The sequence below is a fragment of the Mixophyes fleayi genome, chromosome 4 (assembly GCF_038048845.1).
Source record: "Mixophyes fleayi isolate aMixFle1 chromosome 4, aMixFle1.hap1, whole genome shotgun sequence".
In the NCBI taxonomy this organism is placed as follows: domain Eukaryota; kingdom Metazoa; phylum Chordata; class Amphibia; order Anura; family Limnodynastidae; genus Mixophyes; species Mixophyes fleayi.
Window position 1 is genome coordinate 113,176,503 of NC_134405.1, and position 19,826 is coordinate 113,196,328.

The 19,826-nt window shown below is 37.8% G+C and overlaps 1 protein-coding gene across 1 annotated transcript in view; it reads left to right on the forward strand.

Moving 5' to 3' along the window:
- Positions 1-19,826, forward strand: part of UNC13C (unc-13 homolog C) — a 444,227-nt gene that overhangs the window by 376,975 nt on the left and 47,426 nt on the right. Inside the window, exons 25-27 of the mRNA XM_075208024.1 lie at positions 2,430-2,579; positions 7,545-7,668; positions 14,264-14,320. Coding sequence (XP_075064125.1) covers positions 2,430-2,579; positions 7,545-7,668; positions 14,264-14,320 — 331 coding nt within the window. The remainder of the gene's footprint in view (positions 1-2,429; positions 2,580-7,544; positions 7,669-14,263; positions 14,321-19,826) is intronic.

The following is a 19,826-nucleotide window of genomic DNA, read 5'->3' on the forward strand; positions in this document are numbered from 1 at the left end:
GTTCTACAGAGCTTAGGTGCACAGTTATATAGAGCTTAGGTGCACAGTTCTATAGAGCTGAGGTGCATGGGTTTATGGAGCTGGACTGCATGGGCTCATGGACCTAAGGTACATGGTTTCTAGAGCTGAGAGTATTTTTCTATAGAGCTGAGGTGCTTGGTTCTATAGAGCTGAGGTGCTTGGTTCTATAGAGCTGAGATGCATGGTTCTATAAAGCTGAGATGCATGGTTCTATAAAGCTGAGATGCATGGTTCTATAAAGCTGAGGTGTATGGTTCTATAGAGCTGAGGGGCACGGTTCTATAGAGCTGAGCTGCATGGTTCTATAGAGCTGAGGTGCACGGTTCTATAGAGCTGAGGTTCACGGTTCTATAGAGCTGAGGAACATTAGTTTATGAAGCTGGGTTGCATGGGCTATGGAGCTGGGTTGCATGGGTGTATAGAGCTGGGTTGCATGGGTTTATAGAGCTGCAGTGGATGGGCTCATGGACCTGAGGTACATGGGTTTCTAGAGCTGAGCATTTGTTTATATAGCTGAGGTGCATGGTTCTATAGAGCTGAGGTGCATGGTTTTATAGAGCTGAGGTGCATGGTTCTATAGAGCTGAGGTGCATGGTTCTATAGAGCTGGAATGCATGGTTCTATAGAGCTGAGGTGCACGCTTTTATAGAGCTGAGGTGCACGCTTTTATAGAGCTGAGGTGCAAGCTTTTATAGAGCTGAGGTGCACGCTTTTATAGAGCTGATGTGCACGGTTCTATAGAGCTGGGATGCATTTTCTATAGAGCTGAGGTGCATGGTTCTATAGAGCTGAGATGCATGGTTCTATAAAGCTGAGATGCATGGTTCTATAAAGCTGAGATGCATGGTTCTATAAAGCTGAGGTGTATGGTTCTATAAAGCTGAGGGGCATGGTTCTATAGAGCTGAGGGGCACGGTTATATAGAGCTGAGCTGCATGGTTCTATAGAGCAGAGGTGCACAGTGCTATAGAGCGGAGGTTCACGGTTCTATAGAGCTGAGGAACATTAGTTTATGGAGCTGGGTTGCATGGGCTATGGAGCTGGGTTGCATGGGTGTATAGAGCTGCAGTGCATGGGCTCATGGACCTGAGGTACATGGGTTTCTAGAGCTGAGCATTTGTTTATATAGCTGAGGTGCATGGTTCTATATAGCTGGGATGCATTTTTCTATAGAGCTGAGGTGCATGGTTTTATAGAACTGGGTTGCGTGGGTTATGGAGCTGATTTGCATGAGTTTATAGAGCAAGTTGGCAGTATTGTGGAGGAGTAGATGTTTGCACAGGGAGGCAGATGTTTGCACAGTTGGGAGTGACAACATTGGAAGTAAAGTACAGAGTAGAGGATCTGATGTGCCTTATTTTTTAAAACAGTGCAGAAACAAGATTTCCTTTTGTAGAGAAAGATTATCTAAATGAGATAAAGAGGAGGCTTGTGCACATTTTTAGCTGCATTCTTTACTGTGTGGAAGGTTAAACAGGCTGCAAAAATATTATAATTTTGCACCAGCTCCGAGATGGTGGTCTACACGTCTCACCCTATACTTTTATGGGGCCTTTTGTTGCATTCTAGAGGCATGCCAAGTCATGTAATATAAAGCTTCAAACACAAATTTGCCACATGTAATTAAGACAATCCCAATATCCACTCACTTTGTGATTAATTTAAGCCATAAAATTAGTCTAAAATGAGTACTATTTTAGAAGAATAAAGGAAGAATTTTCTTTATACAAAGGGGTGATTTTAAAGGAGTAGGAGGTTGGACTTTTTTGTGAAATTTAAACTTTTACAGTGCTTCCCTGTAGACTATTCTACCTATCTGTAGATGTGTGAAGGTGTCTCCTGAGACCGCAGGTTAGGTTTGAACCTTGAAGCTCTGGTGCACTGTTGAAAAAAATAACACATTTTGCAGTGCCCTTTGGGTGTGCTTCTTAATTGACCTCCATTACCTGACTTGCACTAGATTTATGATAGGAAGCTGCTGATTGACTGAATACACCGTTATTAAAAGTGTTTTATGACTAGTCAAAAAGTGATTTGATAATATCTTTAATGTAGCAATCTATGTAGCAAGTTATGCATAAATATGTGAAATTATACAGACAGGAAAGTTTCTGGTGGAGTTACTATGACGGCAGGATTTCCTTGAGTCTCTCTTGGCAGGGAGAAAGGAACTGTTTAGGAATATACATCAGCGTCAGATCACAAGATAACACAAGAGGAGAAGTGTAGAGGACATCAACACAGTTCTGTCCTATGTACTACATAGATAGAGTGATCGAAGAGACAAAGAAAAATGCGTAGTTTGTAGAATTGCCCTTCAAAAGCTACACCCTAGTAAAGTGGCTGACAAAGCAAATCAATTAGAAAAAAAGTCTAAATAATGTCATTCAACTTTCTTCTTTTTCTAGTTTTCAGAACATAATTGAGGACTGTGTGAAACAAATGAGTGTGGAACTAAATCAGATGAGAGGGAACGGTAATGCATCCACAAACAGGAACAATGCAGCCGTGGATGCTGAAATCGTATTGCGGCCACTGATGGATTTCCTAGATAAAACGTTAGTATTGAATGTCATGTGGTGGTGTGCTATGAACTCCTTTGCAATTGTATGTAAATCTAGTCTGAGATCATGTACAATACTTATAGTAGTGGTATCACTAGTAAGTTAAAGAGGTTTTATCTATGAGCTCTACTGCTGCTATAGCACCTTTTGTACTTTGTATAGAGGGGAGACAGGTGGGCAGAAGGTGCAGGTCATGGGGCCTCCTTGGGATCCTATGTGGTACTGCTACCATTTTATATCCTTTTTTTATGGGAAAGTGCACTCGCTCATATCTGTGGAGTAGAATACTTTGTACTTAGGTGATGTCTTCAAAATAGATAAGTACAATCAGGTAATCATAAATTAACCTGCTGCCCAGGCTGTGTGAAGAGACTGTGTTGTTGCTGCTTTTCTACAAATATAATATGAGGGCCACATGTACAATCCATGAAAATATAATATTGTAAACCACTGTTAGAATTGTAGGGCTGAGATATGTAAAGCTACATTATTGGACTATTAGAAATAACGGATCACTTGGAAAGCTTTTTGCTGTGTTCCATATTGGTGTTGTGTGCACGTTTATACTGAGATCTTCCTTGTATGACTTAAAATCAGGGGCTGACTGGGCTGGGGGACAAGGGTGACTCTGCTCCCAGGCTTGTCCCATAGACTACCAGGGGCTGGGTCACTGGACCACCTGCAATTTTTACCCTTTAAAATCATCATAATTGGGTCCTGAGTCAAGTCTTGACCCCCGGGCTAAAAGTTGCCAGCCCTTCCCTACTTAAAATTCTGTTTTGAAATAAAAAAATAAACCTGCTAACAACACATTGGACTTTATTTACTGAAATGTGATTTGCAGCATTTTGAGTGCCTTTTACAGTAAGTCAAAATAGCATTGCCTAATGTACTTAAACCTTTTCATGTAGTTTAATATTTTATGGTTCCAAATATGTTTACTATACATATACAGACAAGTGTATTAATCCAGAAAACCTATTACTATTATACCCATTGAAGTTTAAAGTGCTAAACACTTACTAGTTGGGGAGAATCCAAGTGGTAAATCAGCTGCTTTTGACTTTTATCCCTTTAGATCCAAAATTGTGACCTTTAAGATAATTCACAGTTACAAATACAATTTCTAGAGACATATTGCTAATAACCAGATATGTTACACATGATACAACCTGGATGCACGTATTAGTATTCTAACCCTCAATATGACATTAGCACTGAACATAGTCTTAATGTACTAGAATTATTATTGAAAATACTCTCCTTCAATACATTTTGGTTCACGTGTATATAGGAAGGATGAGAAATGGAATTATGAATGTTTCACATAGAACAGAAGTGGTACTGTGGAGTTATTTGGTCAGTTTTAAAAATTTGAGATATTTCCAGAGTTGGAAACAAAAATCTTCAGGAACTGTTAATTAAATAAGTGACGTGTCAGATGTGGTTTATGGTGTTCTGGTTGATGGATCCTGTGTTGATTATCATGTATATTTAACTAGATATACTGTACTTTTGAGGTCTTAGCCATTCTCCCATAGGACAACTGAGTGAAGGTTGTCAATTACACATCTGTGTGCACAGTAGATCAGTTTAAAAGCTTTCCATTAGAAGGCTTAAGGTTGCACAATACACTTGCAGATAATTTATGGTACACAAAGACAATGTTGTAACGGCTTTCCCTGTGCCTATATAAATTGACATCACAAATACCAAAAAAAATCCATAGTTAGCTGAACATGTTGGTCATTGGATACAAAGAAGTCCAGTCATGTATTATTTATATTACCCAGACTATGAGTGCACCCTGCTTTACTTTACAGACATAAGGAAGGCATCCAAAATCTTGTGGTCTTAACTAGCTGTAGTCCACAACTGGTCTATAGGTAGTTAAGACCTCCGGACTACTAGGCACCAAAGAAATGTACGTTGTATATCAAGTATCCCGTACTACACTGCCATTAGTTGTAATCCTGTGTCAGAATATAATTATCTGGCCAGAAACCATTTTCTCAATAAGCTATTTTAGTAAAAATGTGTTAAGTTGTTCCTTCCACAATGTAATGTTAATTAAGTGATTGTTATTCATGGAAATAGACTTTGCTCAAGCAAAAAATTATACCATCTCACTGGATTTTGAAATGTTGTGATAACATCTATATTCACTGTTAGCTCCCAATTTGCTGTATTCTGTTACTGTAACAATAGTTAAATTAATATCTCTTAAACTTCTTAGATAGACTAGTATATAACAGTCATGGAGGTGCTACCACCTAACCAATACAGATTCATAAGGGAAAAGACCAGGGGGTATATGTACTAAACTGTGGGTTTGAAAAAGTGGAGATGTTGTCTTTAGCAACCAATTCAATTCTAGCTATTTATTTAGTACATTCTACTAAGTGACAGCTAGAATTTGATTGGTTGCTATAGGCAACATCTCCATTTTTTTCGACCCCGCAGTTTAGTAAATATAATGTATTAAAGTAAGTGTTGTATTGTAAGTAAGTGTTATTGTGTGGTGCACAAACAGAAAAAGTATAATAATTTCAAGTATTTAATACAAATTCAATATTACATAAAAACCTAACTTTATTTAAATTGTATTAAAATGTCATTTTATTACAATCTGAATGATAATAAAATGTAGCTAAATATTTAAAATGTGGGAAGTGTAGTGAATTACAAAAGTTATATGCTGGGAGTTGTCCTAATATATCTAAATTGTTCTTAATAGTTTATGTATTATATGTCCACAAAGTATCAAAATAATTAATGTAAGTGTTATGAGTTATACAATACCAACTATTATACCTACTAACAATCACTTATTGAGATACTATCGGTCTGCAGGATTTCTGAGGGCAGGTCTAACTCCGCTCACATTTAGAAATTTAGTAATGTTTCATAAGAGGATTTACTTTCATACATGTAATTATCAATTCTTAGGTGTCACTGTTCACAATCTCTGAATTATATACTGAATGGTATAGTAATGTGCTTTTAAGAATTTATGTATACTGATTTTTAAAAAAGTTAGATTGCACTTTAGATATTACCTGGTGACTATGTTGCACCTAATAATCCATAATAAGGTTATATAGCCATATTATATCTGTATAAGTATATATTATATTACCGACAAGACTGCTATATAATCATGTAAATTATCATTTGAGGACACAATTCTAAACCTGCACTATTGTATTTATCAGTTAACTATCTGGTAACAGTCACTGATAGAAATTATTATGGGCAGGTAAAACTCCCCTTACATTGGTGCAGTGGATAACCTATATATAAAGCTTATAAAGTTATCGTATATGCATATAGGTGAATATTATTTACCCATGAAATGTCTGTATACTGCAATATATAAACTATCCCTCACAGACACAATGCTACATTCTAAACCTGCACTACTATATACCCCATTTAAATCCCCATAAGCACCCTACTAGATAATAATAAATATATTCTAACTATAAGGACATAAACCCCCAGTGAATGTATTGAGTGTTTATGTTCTTATAATTAGAAAATATTAATTATTATAAATAATAAATATTGAAGTCACCTTACACAGGACTTGTGCTGTGCAGCTAAAAGGTTATTATTCAATTTATAGTGAAATATTTCATATATTACAATGTGAAAATGGTCAGCCCAATGTCATTTTGTGACAATAAACATCTATTTTTATGTGAATGCACCCGATTTTTATGGGGAAGTACATCATACTTGCCAACTCCCAGAAACAAGTTTCCGGGAGAGGGGGCGTGACTGGAGGGCAGGGTGAGGCCAAGCGCGTCATTTTGACCTCGCCCCGCCCCCTCCTGCCCTCCAAAATGGCCTTAATCAACGAGAATCGCGTCCAATGACGCGATTCTCGGTGAAACCTGGGATGCGGGAGAAATGCCAGCTCGATGACCCGAATATCGGGAGTCTCCCGGACTTTCCGGGAGAGTCGGCAAGTATGAAGTACATTGATCTGTGTGCCAATATGACAATGCCTGTTGCAAAATTTATCATTGTCCGATGGGAGGCAGGGTGAATTGCAGCATATCTATCTTAAGTGCGAGCCATGCACAAGAATGGGCTTTGTTATAACCCCACATGCAACAATGCAATGCTGCTCTGCATGTTTGAATTATTTCAATAAAATTCAAAGGCAAATGGGTTGGAAAGTGCGGTATTCCTATTAATGTGTGTGTGTTTGTGTGGGGATGGTGGCAGAGACCATTTCTCCCATCAAAGGTACTTATTTTTTTACACATTCTCGTAGGTGGTAGAAATCAATCTGTAGTTCCAATTACTGACTTTTGCAACCCTCAGGCCTACTTTACACAGGAGTGTGCAGTTTGAGCTAAGGAAAGCAGTGAAACACACAAAAGGGAATGCAATAACGAAAGGTCCAATGTGCCCTCACTCTAATAATGAATTTAAGATATAAATGACCCTCAACAGAACAGCACTTTAGAAAACAAATTAAGGGTTCATCATTATCATCATCATCATCTATTTATATAGTGTCACTGATTCCGCAGTGCTGTACAGAGTACTCATTCACATCAGTCCCTGCCCCATTGGAGCTTACAGTCTAAATTCCCTAACACAGAGAGAGAGAGAGAGAGAGAGAGATAGACTAGAGTCAATTTTTGTACTTTGAAATGATAATGATATTTCACCTCTTCCCACCATACATATTTGTAACTGAACCTGCAAATTTGCAAAAGGTCACAGGGAGCTCTTCTATGGGGCCAGTTTTACAGACCATAATGTGATCCTGCAGCTAGTTATACTTGATGTGGATAGTTTGCACTAAGGAAAAAGCGATGAGCTTTGTCTTCAAAGCGATTATCTTTCTACAAAAGTTATCTATTAACCATCAAAAACAAATTCGCCTTATAGTTCTTATGTGTTTTTAAGTCTGATCTAAAATGCTTTGTTTTATTTTAGGTTATCCGTCTCAGCAAAAATATGTGAGAAGACTGTGCTAAAACGTGTTTTAAAAGAGCTATGGAAGCTAGTACTTAATAAAGTTGAAAAGCAGATTGTGCTGCCCCCTCTAACAGATCAAACAGTAAGTAATTTAGCTCATATACATAGTGGTTTTCTTTATAAGTAGGTTTTCTGCTTTTCATTGTTTATTTTTTTGGGAATTCTGTATCTATTATTCCAGGGGTGTCTTTGTACGTGCAAAAATATTTGTATTTTTCAGTGATAATAAATACAATATAACATTGGTGTAAATCTTGTTTCTTATTTTAAACAGTGTTGTACAATAACATAGGAGACTAACATCATTTCCCATCACCATGTTACTGCAAATTACAGTGCTAAATGGGGGGCACTAGTTTTCTTCCAGGCAATCAAAGGCAGCATTAATATTAGTGTAAGAGAATGAATATTGTCAACACTGGAAGATGCAGGGAGGGGGGAATCTTCTGCAAGTTAAGGGTGGTGTGGGATTTCTTCTCCTTGAACCGCCATCAAAAGCAGATTGTCAGAAATTACATTGTTGTATTGAGGAAGGGAGATAGGGTGTTCTATTTTTTTTACAATTAAATAATAACGAAACCCAAAGGACATAGATAACACTACACTGAGCATGAGAATACCTTATTTTGTGTGTTACTGCTGAAATAAATATACAAATGTAATGAAATATTCTTAAATTTCAAGCAATCACAATCTAAAAGTAGGGGAGTGGACTGTAAAGGGGGGAGGTTATCAGGAGACAGGGAGATGTCAGATAACATCGTGCCAGGTCAGAAAGGAGGGGTGCTAGGGTACAGGGTCCCAGGGGATCACACAGGGTTTCAGGAGAGATTGTCATGGGACAGGATCCCAGGGGAGAAGGTGTCAAGGGATAGGGTGCTTGTGGACGGGCACAAGTGACAAGGTGAGGGGGGAAGAACATTGAGTCACTTATGAAAGACAATAAATGCCTGCAAAAGTGATACGGCATTGCTCAGTTCAAGCTTCACTGAATCAATGATATTTTGAGATTTGAGATTTTGGGCTTTTTCAGTTTTAACTAATGGAATCACTTATATCTAAGTTATTGCAATAAAATGTATCATAATCCATGCAATATACAGAAAAATCCATATGTCTTAGTTAGATGGTGGTGGGAGAAATGAGTCTGATGGGGGGTTGGGTGGTAAAATTTGTAAATAATGGCCTGCTAAAGAGGGAACGTTTCTCTATAAATTAATATTCCTATAAAATAAGAACTGCCATACCACTTTTGATCTGTTATGGTGATATCATATAGAATTCCCAGATATCAAAAATAAATAGTGACATAGAGCGGTCAAAGTCATATTTATTGTCAGGGAGACCTGCCACTGCCGGCTCACTGATTTAATAACTTATCAAATCTCAAACAGTGAAACAATATATCTCCTCTTTTTTGTCAGGAATCCCCTCCTAACTACTTTTACCTGCTACAAACTGCAGTCTGCGCACTTGTGACTTGGAAGTGTACTGTAAAGGGACACCCAGGATTCCAGCCTAATTCTTGTGTTAACCTATCCCTTAGGTTACAAATTTAACTGGTCCCTTCCCCAACACAGGCACACACTTTCACCCCTTTCCCTAACTGCCACCAGCTATGTATAAGACCTGTAGAACACCTATGATTTAAGTTCTCAATAGCGCACACTCTGCACTCTGATAGCAAAAATTGTTAATACTTCCCACACTGGTATTTAAAGGGTCAAGACAGTCAAACAATCAACCTCTTCAAAATAGTCAGTGAATTTGTTTAGAGCAACAAGGAAAACACTTATTAAATTGTCAATGTAATAACCAAAAGTACAATGCTTACAGGTTATAATAGCAATTAATGAAAATGACTAAATATACAGCAAAACATGTAAAATAAAAGGATAAAATATAAATTTACATACGAGTTGTATAATCTGCGCCAAGGGAAATTGACTTGGTAGATGAACTGCTTATGAATGTTGATTGATTTCCCAAAAGTCGGACCGTATCTTGTAAGTGGTTTCCTCTTTCAAAGACACTTTTTCCCACACTTCCCCTCCTAAAGGGGTTGGTCTCCAGAGGAGGCCTGTGACACAGTTGTGCAACCACAATTTACATCTTTCCTGTTTAATTCCCATAGCTAAAACATAACATATCTTTTCTGGGGAGTGTCACGCAGACCCAATTTTATCATTAATATTCAATACAAATTTACCAATCTCCAGATACCAAACAGAGATAGCCAAGTGAATTAATTGAGCTGATACTCATTTCCTCTCATTCCCTGTGTGAAAGAAAGCTTTTTTTGACGTTTGTCTGCCCTTCATTATACTATTTATAAATATGTGTTTGATCACTAACTATAAAAATTGTAAGTGGTATTTTGGAAATAAAATTATATTTGCCCATATAAAATATAGCAAGCCTTTATGTGGTCACAGCCCACGTCTCTGTTTACGATCCCCATGCTAGGTCGATTCCGTAAAGTCTGTTCAGGTGCCAAAAACCACTCCAGTACCAGGACATAGCTCACCCCAGAAGCTGTTCATCTACCCCATAAGGTAAAAACACAGGCCAGTACTTCTGGCCTCACATTTTACACATTGAGTTGGGTCATTAACCTTGTGAGAGCAGGCTTTGCTTTCAAGTCATTTGCAGACCCCTCTATCTTACTAAATGGGTTCATTTGATATACAATATATACAATGCAGTTCCTTATGTTTTTTTCACCAGTTATGTTAGGGGTTAATCCTTATAACTGTAATTCCTTCCTTTTCTCTACACTTATTATTGCAATTACCTAAATATATGACAACACAGTTCTCAGCTCTATGTATAAATGATGCAGGCACTTTAATTTTTTATCCCATAAAGTTTGCAATTGTTTTATACTCTGTAAGATGTACATTTCCTCAATTCCCAGATGAAATTCTACAGGAAAGCTAATGATAAAATGCACCACTTTCCAATACACAGTGGAGGAAATGTATGATGCGATTAATATGGTATTATACTAGTTCTCCTCTCTGGATTGCACATCTCTCTTCAAGGTGTACTCTTACCTTCCGGTCTTCGCAGTCACATTCATAAACTCGATGCATACCTAGTTTTGAGAGGCAGAAATCTGTGCCCCATGAAAAGAATGGGTCTGGACCCAATCTCTGCCAGCTCTTACCTAGTGCAGAATTCAAGTTTATATGAAGGGAAAATAGCTGTGCACTGGAAGAAGGAACAACCCTAAAATATCCCATGTCCTCCCCTTTATCTCATTTTGCTCATCTGTCTCTGCGAAAATAAATTTTCACACATTCCATCGGCTGATGTATGCTTTTGCCCCTCTGCATATGTGACCCCTTGCCATACAAACAGATGCACTTTAGGGGTAAACAAGGGGCATTAGTGCAAATCGAGTGAAGTGATAGATTGTAAGCTTGCGAGCAGGGTTCTCTTACCTGTCTGTCGGTATGTATTATTCAGTATTGTCTTATTAATGTTTGTTCCCAATTGTAAAGCGCTACAGAATTTGCTGGCGCTATATAAATAAATGTTGATGATGATGATGATGATATCAGGGTTTTGCACTTTTGCACGTTGTAAATTAATACTAGAGGCAGCATCCAGTTTGAGAATGCAGTCTATGGGTTCACTTGGATCCAATGCAAACATTAAGAGCCTTGTGAACAGATGCCTCAGTAACATCACTAGTTCCCAATGAAGGTTACATTCTTAAAATGGCTGCACCAATTTTGTGTAGAGTAGGAGTACACATTTAATTCACATGAAGGTTACCAGGTTTATTGGTATAATGGCTGCGCTCACAACACAATTCTCCTTTACTGTATACCTTTGATTTGTGTGTGACTTTTTACATAGTTACACATTAATGAGCACAGCATTACATTAGCAGAAGAGAGCTGATTTCTATTAATTAAACATTTGTTGCAGAGGTTTGCAGCTCAATATTTATGTGTAGATTGTACCTTGAAGATGGCCTTTCTCATGTATGGAAATCACACTTAGGGATATCTATCTCTGAGATAGGTTTGACAGTATGACCTTTTTGGAATAAATGGCAGTGTATTTTCAAGACTATGTTCAATAATTTAAATATGGAGCCCTGTGAAAGAGATGAATGTTGCTCACACAACCTGCCAGTGACAGTTTAGCACATTTAAGTAGCAACATACCTTTAATGCTTTGAGATCACACTTTGTTCTTTTTTATATATTGATACTTTGTTTTTATTCCACTGCTATATATCAGTCACATGGGACATGTTTCTGAAGGCATGGCACTGTATGCTCTATGTGACACTGTGAATTGCTGATCATAGCAAAGAGCAGCACCACTTAGATCAACATCGGAAAAAGAATAAACAAATCAGTCTGTTTTCTGTACTGGAATTGACATTTGACGACAAATAGATTACATTTCATTGTCATCTTACATCTTAGCCTGTCATGCAAATACATATGATACATTAGCTGACTCATGACTGTTTGCTTTTGTATTTGTAGTAATCTTGCAATATCCAGTGCTATAACTCTGATACCTCCTATTACATTGTTTCAACAATGAAAAGATATTTGATTTAGCTACTATATAGTGAGTAAAGCAAGCTAAGGCAACTCATGTTCTCTTCAGATGTTATTGAACTACATGTCCAATAACCCTTGTTGGAATTGTCTTATTATTCAGAATTTTCAGACTTATGTTAATGCAAAAGACATTAATTTACTTACTGCTTTCCAGAAAGAGTAGTAAACAAGATGAAACAAGTTGTAACACTAATGGAATACATGAAATATAGTCACATCTTTAAATATGTTTTGTAATGTCATTTACTCCCTATGAGTTGGTAGACTGCTTTATCATATAAAGTGTATGGACTATGTCTACAGTCATAATGAAACATTCAAATAACTATCTGTCAAATGTATATTTTTACCTTGAATTCGTTGTACACCTTATCTCACCCAACATGATCCAGAAAACCATCTAGTCCTGTTTACTATTCTAAACATATAAAAGGCTTATTTGTTGATTCAGGAATTTATGGGAACACAATAATGCTGCAAAAGCTCTTTGGTTGTTAATCTGTTGCTCACATTTTGATTTTCAACACACAGTAATCTAGAATAAGAGTAGTTCTTTAATTCAGTACCATCCATAAATTGGAACATAATACCATTAGCCAAATCCAAATATTCTAGGAATAGACTAATAGCTATTGTTAGAAAACTTGGGAGTTTAAGATCTGTGAGAAATAGTAATTTATGTCCCAATAATATTCACAGCATTATGTGATTAATTTGACTGCTTAATCTGCAATAAATGATTTTTTTTACTGGAGGTCATTTCTAATATAGAAACGGAACAGATATTTGTATCATCTGTTGTAATACACAGCCATGTTCCTTGTTACTCTGCCAAAAAGCTCTAATAATTATAGTTCTTAGGGTAATTGTGATATAACTTACATTAGCATGTCATTGTAGTGGGAAGATAAGCAGATGGTTGTTTAACACAAAAGGGGTAGTACTGGCTTACACTATCCTGACAGATTTTGGCATCACTGATTGTCTATTTATCCTAGCTACATTTATGTAATAGCTGTTTGTGGGCGACAATACCAAATTATATAAGTAGCATTTTAACAACAAATTAAAAGCAGCCAGAATGTTAAACATTGCTACATATCCTGTATATTAGCTACAAATGACTTTATGTTATGTATTACATGGAAAACCATATTAAACGTAGATGATCTAAAATAGGTAATCCACAGTAATACAGTTACAATTTTTAAATTATCATCATCATCATCATCAGAATTAATTTATATAGCGCCAGCAGATTCCGTAGCACTTTACAATTGGGAACAAACAGTAATAAAACAATACTGGGTAATGCACACAGAGAGGTAAGAGGACCCTGCTCACAAGCTTACAATCTATGGGACAATGGTTTAATACACAAGGTTAAGTACTATGCACACATAAATGTGTATATTTAACATACAAACTCCACAAACATAAGGCCTTGGCCGGGAATCAAACTTATGACCCCAGTGCTGTGAAACAGAAGTGCTAGCCACTAAGCCACTGTTCTGCTTAAAATATCTCCTAAATGATGATGATGATGATTATTTATAATTGTCTTTCTTCCTCTTCTCTGTGCTTATATCCTACACATACATTAGCTCTTCTTTGCATTTTGCAGTGGCTTTAAGGATGGAAAGGCTTTCAAAAATATACCTCAATGTACAAAGCAAAAATTATTTAGGAGATGATACTGTAATTTATTATAAAATAAGAAATGGTGTTACTGTTGGATACTTCATTAATGCAGGTTATCAACAGAATATTTATGGGATTTTTTTCTCCAAGTTCGTTTACAACTGCGAAGAGAAAGCAGCTTAATTTGCTCTTCCTTTACTTAGTCTTAAAACAATAGATTTATTTCATCAAGTGACACTGGAATTATTTGGAACAAGGAATGCATGCTGCATAAAGATAATGTGATTTCTCTAAATACTTGTGTATATTAATTAAACAAAGCTTAAACTCTGCATGCTGTTCCTGTGCTTCAATTATACAATTTAAATGTGACAGTATTAATATTCATGACTGTTTTCATTGAATGTATTTGTACAATAAAGCTGTTGTCTTTATTTTCTCCAGGGGGCTCAAATGATTTTCAGTGCAGCTAAAGACCTTGGACAGTTGTCTAAATTAAAGGTAATACTGTTAAATCAATAGTTAATCACCTGCCACAGTAACTTTATATTCTAATTTCTATGTCTCAGTCAGTTCTTTCTTCCATACTGGATGCAGTAATTTATCAATAGCACTATTATTATTAGCATTCTGACCATTTTTAGTATATTGAACATGAACATCGTATTTCCAGGTTTCATGAAGAGTTTTTTTAGCTCAGCTTAAAATCACCAAATCGCTCTCAAATGTATTCACCATTTTCTGATTGTGAAAGCTTGGTTAACAATAGCTAGTAATGAAGTTTTATCGTTCAGTTCCTGGGTAATAATTTGTGTATGTAGAGAATTCACTTGTATGCATGGAAGAGTAGCTGAATGCCCTAGATCAGTGTTGGCTAATCTGTGCCACTCCAGGTGTTGTGAAACTACAAGTCCCAGCATGCTTTGCCAATATATAGCTGCTTATTGATGGAAGGGTATGCTGGGACTTGTAGTTTCACAACATCTGGAGTGTCACAGGTTAGCCAACAATGCCCTGCCTAGATGATCCCTCTCCTCTGAGGGCACTTGACCTTGACTTTACTTCAGCGTATATACTTCATGAGTATATACCTTTTGGTAAAAACAACACTACCTTCCCATTATTATGACTGTGTGAAGGTTTTTGCCTGCCATATATTCCTTTAAACTACCTTCTAGAACTGTTTAATGCCATCACTGAGCTAATCTTATAGAGCTTGAAGGTGTTAAACCATGTATGTATTTCCATAAGCCCTTTGTTTAGGTAAACACTTACTGTATCTGTGTATTTGCCTATAGCACGCTATGGGATATAATGTATGGTACTAATGTTGTGCAATATCTGAACTACCAACATAGACAAATATGTATCTGCATACACAGCTTACTGAATGCAAGTTTGAAATTTGATTTAAGAATCATATTTTACATGGTACAATAAAAGGAGATTATATTAATGGGTTTTTCTACTATCAATTTTACTTTGCCCTGTTGCCACCTTTTACTAGGACTCTGTTGAATACAACTAATGGTAAGGTCCCAGGGAATGGACCCCTATGTCCGTACTATTTTACATTGGGGAGATTAGAGAACAAAAAGATTAAAATTGGAAAGCCTGCTTGAGACAGATCCAGTTTTTGAAGGCAATCACAGAGATTTTGACAGTGAAGAGATGACAGGTAGAGTACATTTTAAAGAATAGCTAAACCTTGAATTATTTAATAACACGTTGCTTTAGAAATATAGCTACTAGTACACTAGTACCATTCAAAAATATACGTAAAAGTTTCTATAGCTTAAGAGAACTTATGCAGCTGAACAGGGTCGGACTGGCCTGCCGGGGGACCGGTCTATCCACCGGTAGGCCCTGACCCTGATGGCTCCCCTCTTTGTTAGTGGGGGGAGCGAGTAACTGAAGGAAAAAAAAACCCCAAAAAAACAAACCTCGCGTGACTGCGGTGCCGGCTCCGTTCACACTGAATGCCGGGCGTGACGTCATCACGCCCGGCATTCAGTGAGGAGCGCCGCAGACAGAAGACAGAAGAGAAGAAAGTAGCAGATAGAAAAGGTAAGTGAGGGAATGAAAGAAAGAAGGGAGCATGAAGGCAGAGTGAAGGGGGACATGAAGGCAGAGTGAAGGGGGACATGAAGGCAGAGTGAAGGGGGACATGAAGGCAGAGTGAAGGGGGACATGAAGGCAGAGTGAAGGGGGAGCATGAAGGCAGAGTGAAGGGGGAGCATGAAGGCAGAGTGAAGGGGGACATGAAGGCAGAGTGAAGGGGGACATGAAGGCAGAGTGAAGGGGGAGCATGAAGGCAGAGTGAAGGGGGAGCATGAAGGCAGAGTGAAGGGGGACATGAAGGCAGAGTAAAGGGGGGACATGATGGCAGAGTGAAGGGGGAGCATGAAGGCAGAGTGAAGGGGGAGCATGAAGGCAGACTGAAGGGGGAGCATGAAGGCAGACTGAAGGGGGAGCATGAAGGCAGAGTGAAGGGGGAGCATGAAGGCAGAGTGAAGGGGGAGCATGAAGGCAGAGTGAAGGGGGACATGAAGGCAGAGTGAAGGGCTAAGCATGATGGCAGAGTGAAGGGGGGGCCAGGAGAAGGGTGGAACAAAAGCAGCATGGCACAGGGTGATGAAGGGGGGCAAAAGCAGCATGGAGGGTGCAGTGTGATCATAAGGAGGCCCAGCATGGTGATTAAGGGGCACAGTAATGTGTGTGTGATGGCACAGCGGGCTTGTGGCAATGTAATGTGTGTGTGGTAGGTGGTGGCTAAATAATGGGTGCTATTTTCTTTGTAGGGTGAAGGTGGGACAATTTAATTTAAGATGGGGTGGTTTGGGGGCTATTGAATGTGGGGCTGAGTTTGAGGAGCATGAGGTCTATTTATTAAATGTGAATATGAATTATTTAATGGCAGTAACGGTTGCAGGAAATAGGTATATTTATTATACGTATTATACATAAATGCGATTAATTTATTGCAGGGGCTGTCTGGAGGGAGGGAAATAGGTTTATTAAATGGGATACTATAACTTTAATGTTGGGGCTGGAGGAATGCCTAAGTATTAATTGTTGGTCCTATTGATTTAATGACAGGGCTGGTTGGAATCTTCTAAATTTACTCATTATTTTTTCCAAATAGGGCCCTCAACATTCCAGGATCCAGACAAGCCGCGACTAAAGAAACCTGCAGCTACAGGTGGTAAAAGTGACAACAGGTAGGACAGTCTGTCAAATATTCTGAGTCTAGTGCAGGCTTAGCTAACCTGTGGCACTCCAGGTGTTGTGAAACTACAAGTCTCAGCACACCCTTCCAGCAATAATCTGCTATATATTGGCAAAGCATGCTGGGGCTTGTAGTTTCACAACACCTGGAGTGGCACAGGTTAGCCAAACCTGGTCTAGTGGGACAATCCCGATTTATGGTGACTGTTCTGCCCAATCTAAGGGGCAGGTCAGACTGTGTACTCTTTATACACACACTGCATTCTTTATATACTACACTATGATGCTAGCTGTCCTTCGTGGGCTGACCACTCCCCCTCTAGCGTCTAGTCTCGCCTCTATGATGGCTGGCCACACCCCCTCTGGTGGGCCCCTAGCGTTGCAGTCCCCCGGTGGGTCCTTCATGCCCCAGTCCGACACTGCAGCTGAATGCATGGTATTAATTTCTATGGTCAGAGGCATAATTAGAAATGTGTTAGACTCATTTTTAACAGACACAGAAAGTTTCTAGGGAGGGACACCTCCCTAGAAACCCTGATAAAACTCAGCTGTAACACTGGTTTGAAAGCTGCAGCACAAGCAGATCTAATGTGTACAGTTAGAAACATTTTTTCTCTCTTTATTCTTTCCTTACTTATATTTACTAACTGCGTTTCTGCCGCCTTATAAATAGTCATTAGGATACTCTTTGATGAACCAGCAAATCTTTCACATTCCTTGGAATTGTTTGATGATATCAAAGTATTGAGAATGCAGTGCACACAGTATTCTGACCAAGAAAGATGCAGAGCAGGGACTGTGGAGAGTAGAACATGTTCTACTTTCCCTTGTCCCTGTTTTATCACATATTTTAAAAAAGATGGTGAGAGGCATTGGCCTCTGTTTTTCCTCAGTTCTGTAGTAAAAATGGAAAGAGTAGAGGTGAAAGGACTTAATACCTGGGTGCACCTAGCCTTTGCCCAACAATTACAAATGGAACAGACATAAGTTAAGAGCAGAGAGACAACTGAATATTGGGGGTTCTAGCTTCTAATTCTAGCCTAGGATGACTTCTATATAATTTTGTTTTATATATAATTTTTCAATACATTCAAACAACTTGAATCCTAATATGGAAATCAATAAATTGTAATCAATCTATAGAACCTTATTGATTTATCATTTGCTCTTGCAGTTCTTTCCTGAACAAGAACATAATCAGCATATATAAAGCCTCAATTTTCCTGAGGCCTTGACTGTAAAGCAGTTTTCCTTGCTCTATTTCCTTGCCTGTCTTCCTGGATAATTGTTTTAGCCTATTTTTGACTACACTTCCCTGTTGTCCTCCTATGACCTTAACCTTATTCCTGGATTTTCGTTTTCCGCCTGACGTGATACCACATTTGTCTGATATCACCAGCCTCTTAGTGAGACTCCTTTGAGGGAAGTGACCTGTAGTCTCCTGGTAAAAGAGTACAAGTCTCCTTGAAAGGACCTCTGGGAAAGTCCAAGTAAACCATTAGACTCTGTACCCCAAACGAGCAACTGCCAATCACACAGTCCACATCCTAGTCCTGGTTTTACAACTCCTTGGGGTAAATGTATGAACGTGCGGGTTCTTCAACACCCGCGTGTTCAGCGTGTTCGGCGATTAAATTTCAAGCGGCGCTGCATTGTAAAGGGAAGTTTCCCTTTACAATGCAGCGCCACTTGAAATTTAATCGCCGAACACGCTGAACACGCGGGTGTTGAAGAACCCGCACTTTCATACATTTACCCCCTTGTGTTTAATCATCGTATAGTTTTAATCTTGAAGCTATGTTTAACAGGAGGTGCATTCTGTTCCCCAGTGCAAATCTTTATTCTCAATCAGTATACTGATTGCATTTAATCAAGTTGTCACTCTGCTGCCACCAAATATTAGATCACTTAAGAAGCTTCCAAACTGGAATTATTGCTGCTTAATTATTGAGTATTAATGAACAGTTTCTCAGTGACTTGGGGGTTTTATACAGTGAAAGGTCCATTTTTCAAGTACATTAACCAGGCAACTGTAACATATAACTCAATTATACAAGCTTTTTGATTACTAAGCTTCATGTTCTCTGACATAAACAGATGATCAAAGTGACTACTTTTACAATTCCTATTCGTTTGAATTGACCGAAGCTCTACAGTGTGTTATACATTTACATACTGTTTGTATATTTTTAATTTAATTGAAAAGAAAGTGTAATAACTGTTTAAATAGGGCTGTCCCCAAGCTCCCAAGCCTGAAAAATAAAGATAACACAAATAAATATTGGTTTTCATCTTTCAGCAACTATGAGTACTTATTTAATATTGTGTCTCTATTGTAAAATAGTAACATGAATCCCACAACAGATAATTAATAAACAAAATTCAGTATTTAGATATAAAACTAATATTTAATCTTGTTTTTTTTAAAAATGCTTTTGAACATTCTTGTAAAACTGTTGCTGATTGTAAAATGCCTTCTTTTTACAGGTGATTTCACTGTATGTCTCTGCTTTGAAATACTGGTTTAACTGGTGCTATTGAAAAAGTAAAAGTAAAACTAATTGCTATTCAGATAAGGAGATAAATTATTGTAGGATATAGTTGCAGTTGTTTAGTATGATAGGTGAACAGCAACTTTTCAACAGATTTAAGCATAGTGACTTTTTATTAAATATGCCCTATATGATGATTCTTTTTTTTAGCTATATAATATTTGCCATACAATATGACTTTACCAGGCCAACAATGAAACAAAACGTTTTGCTACATTTTCTTATAT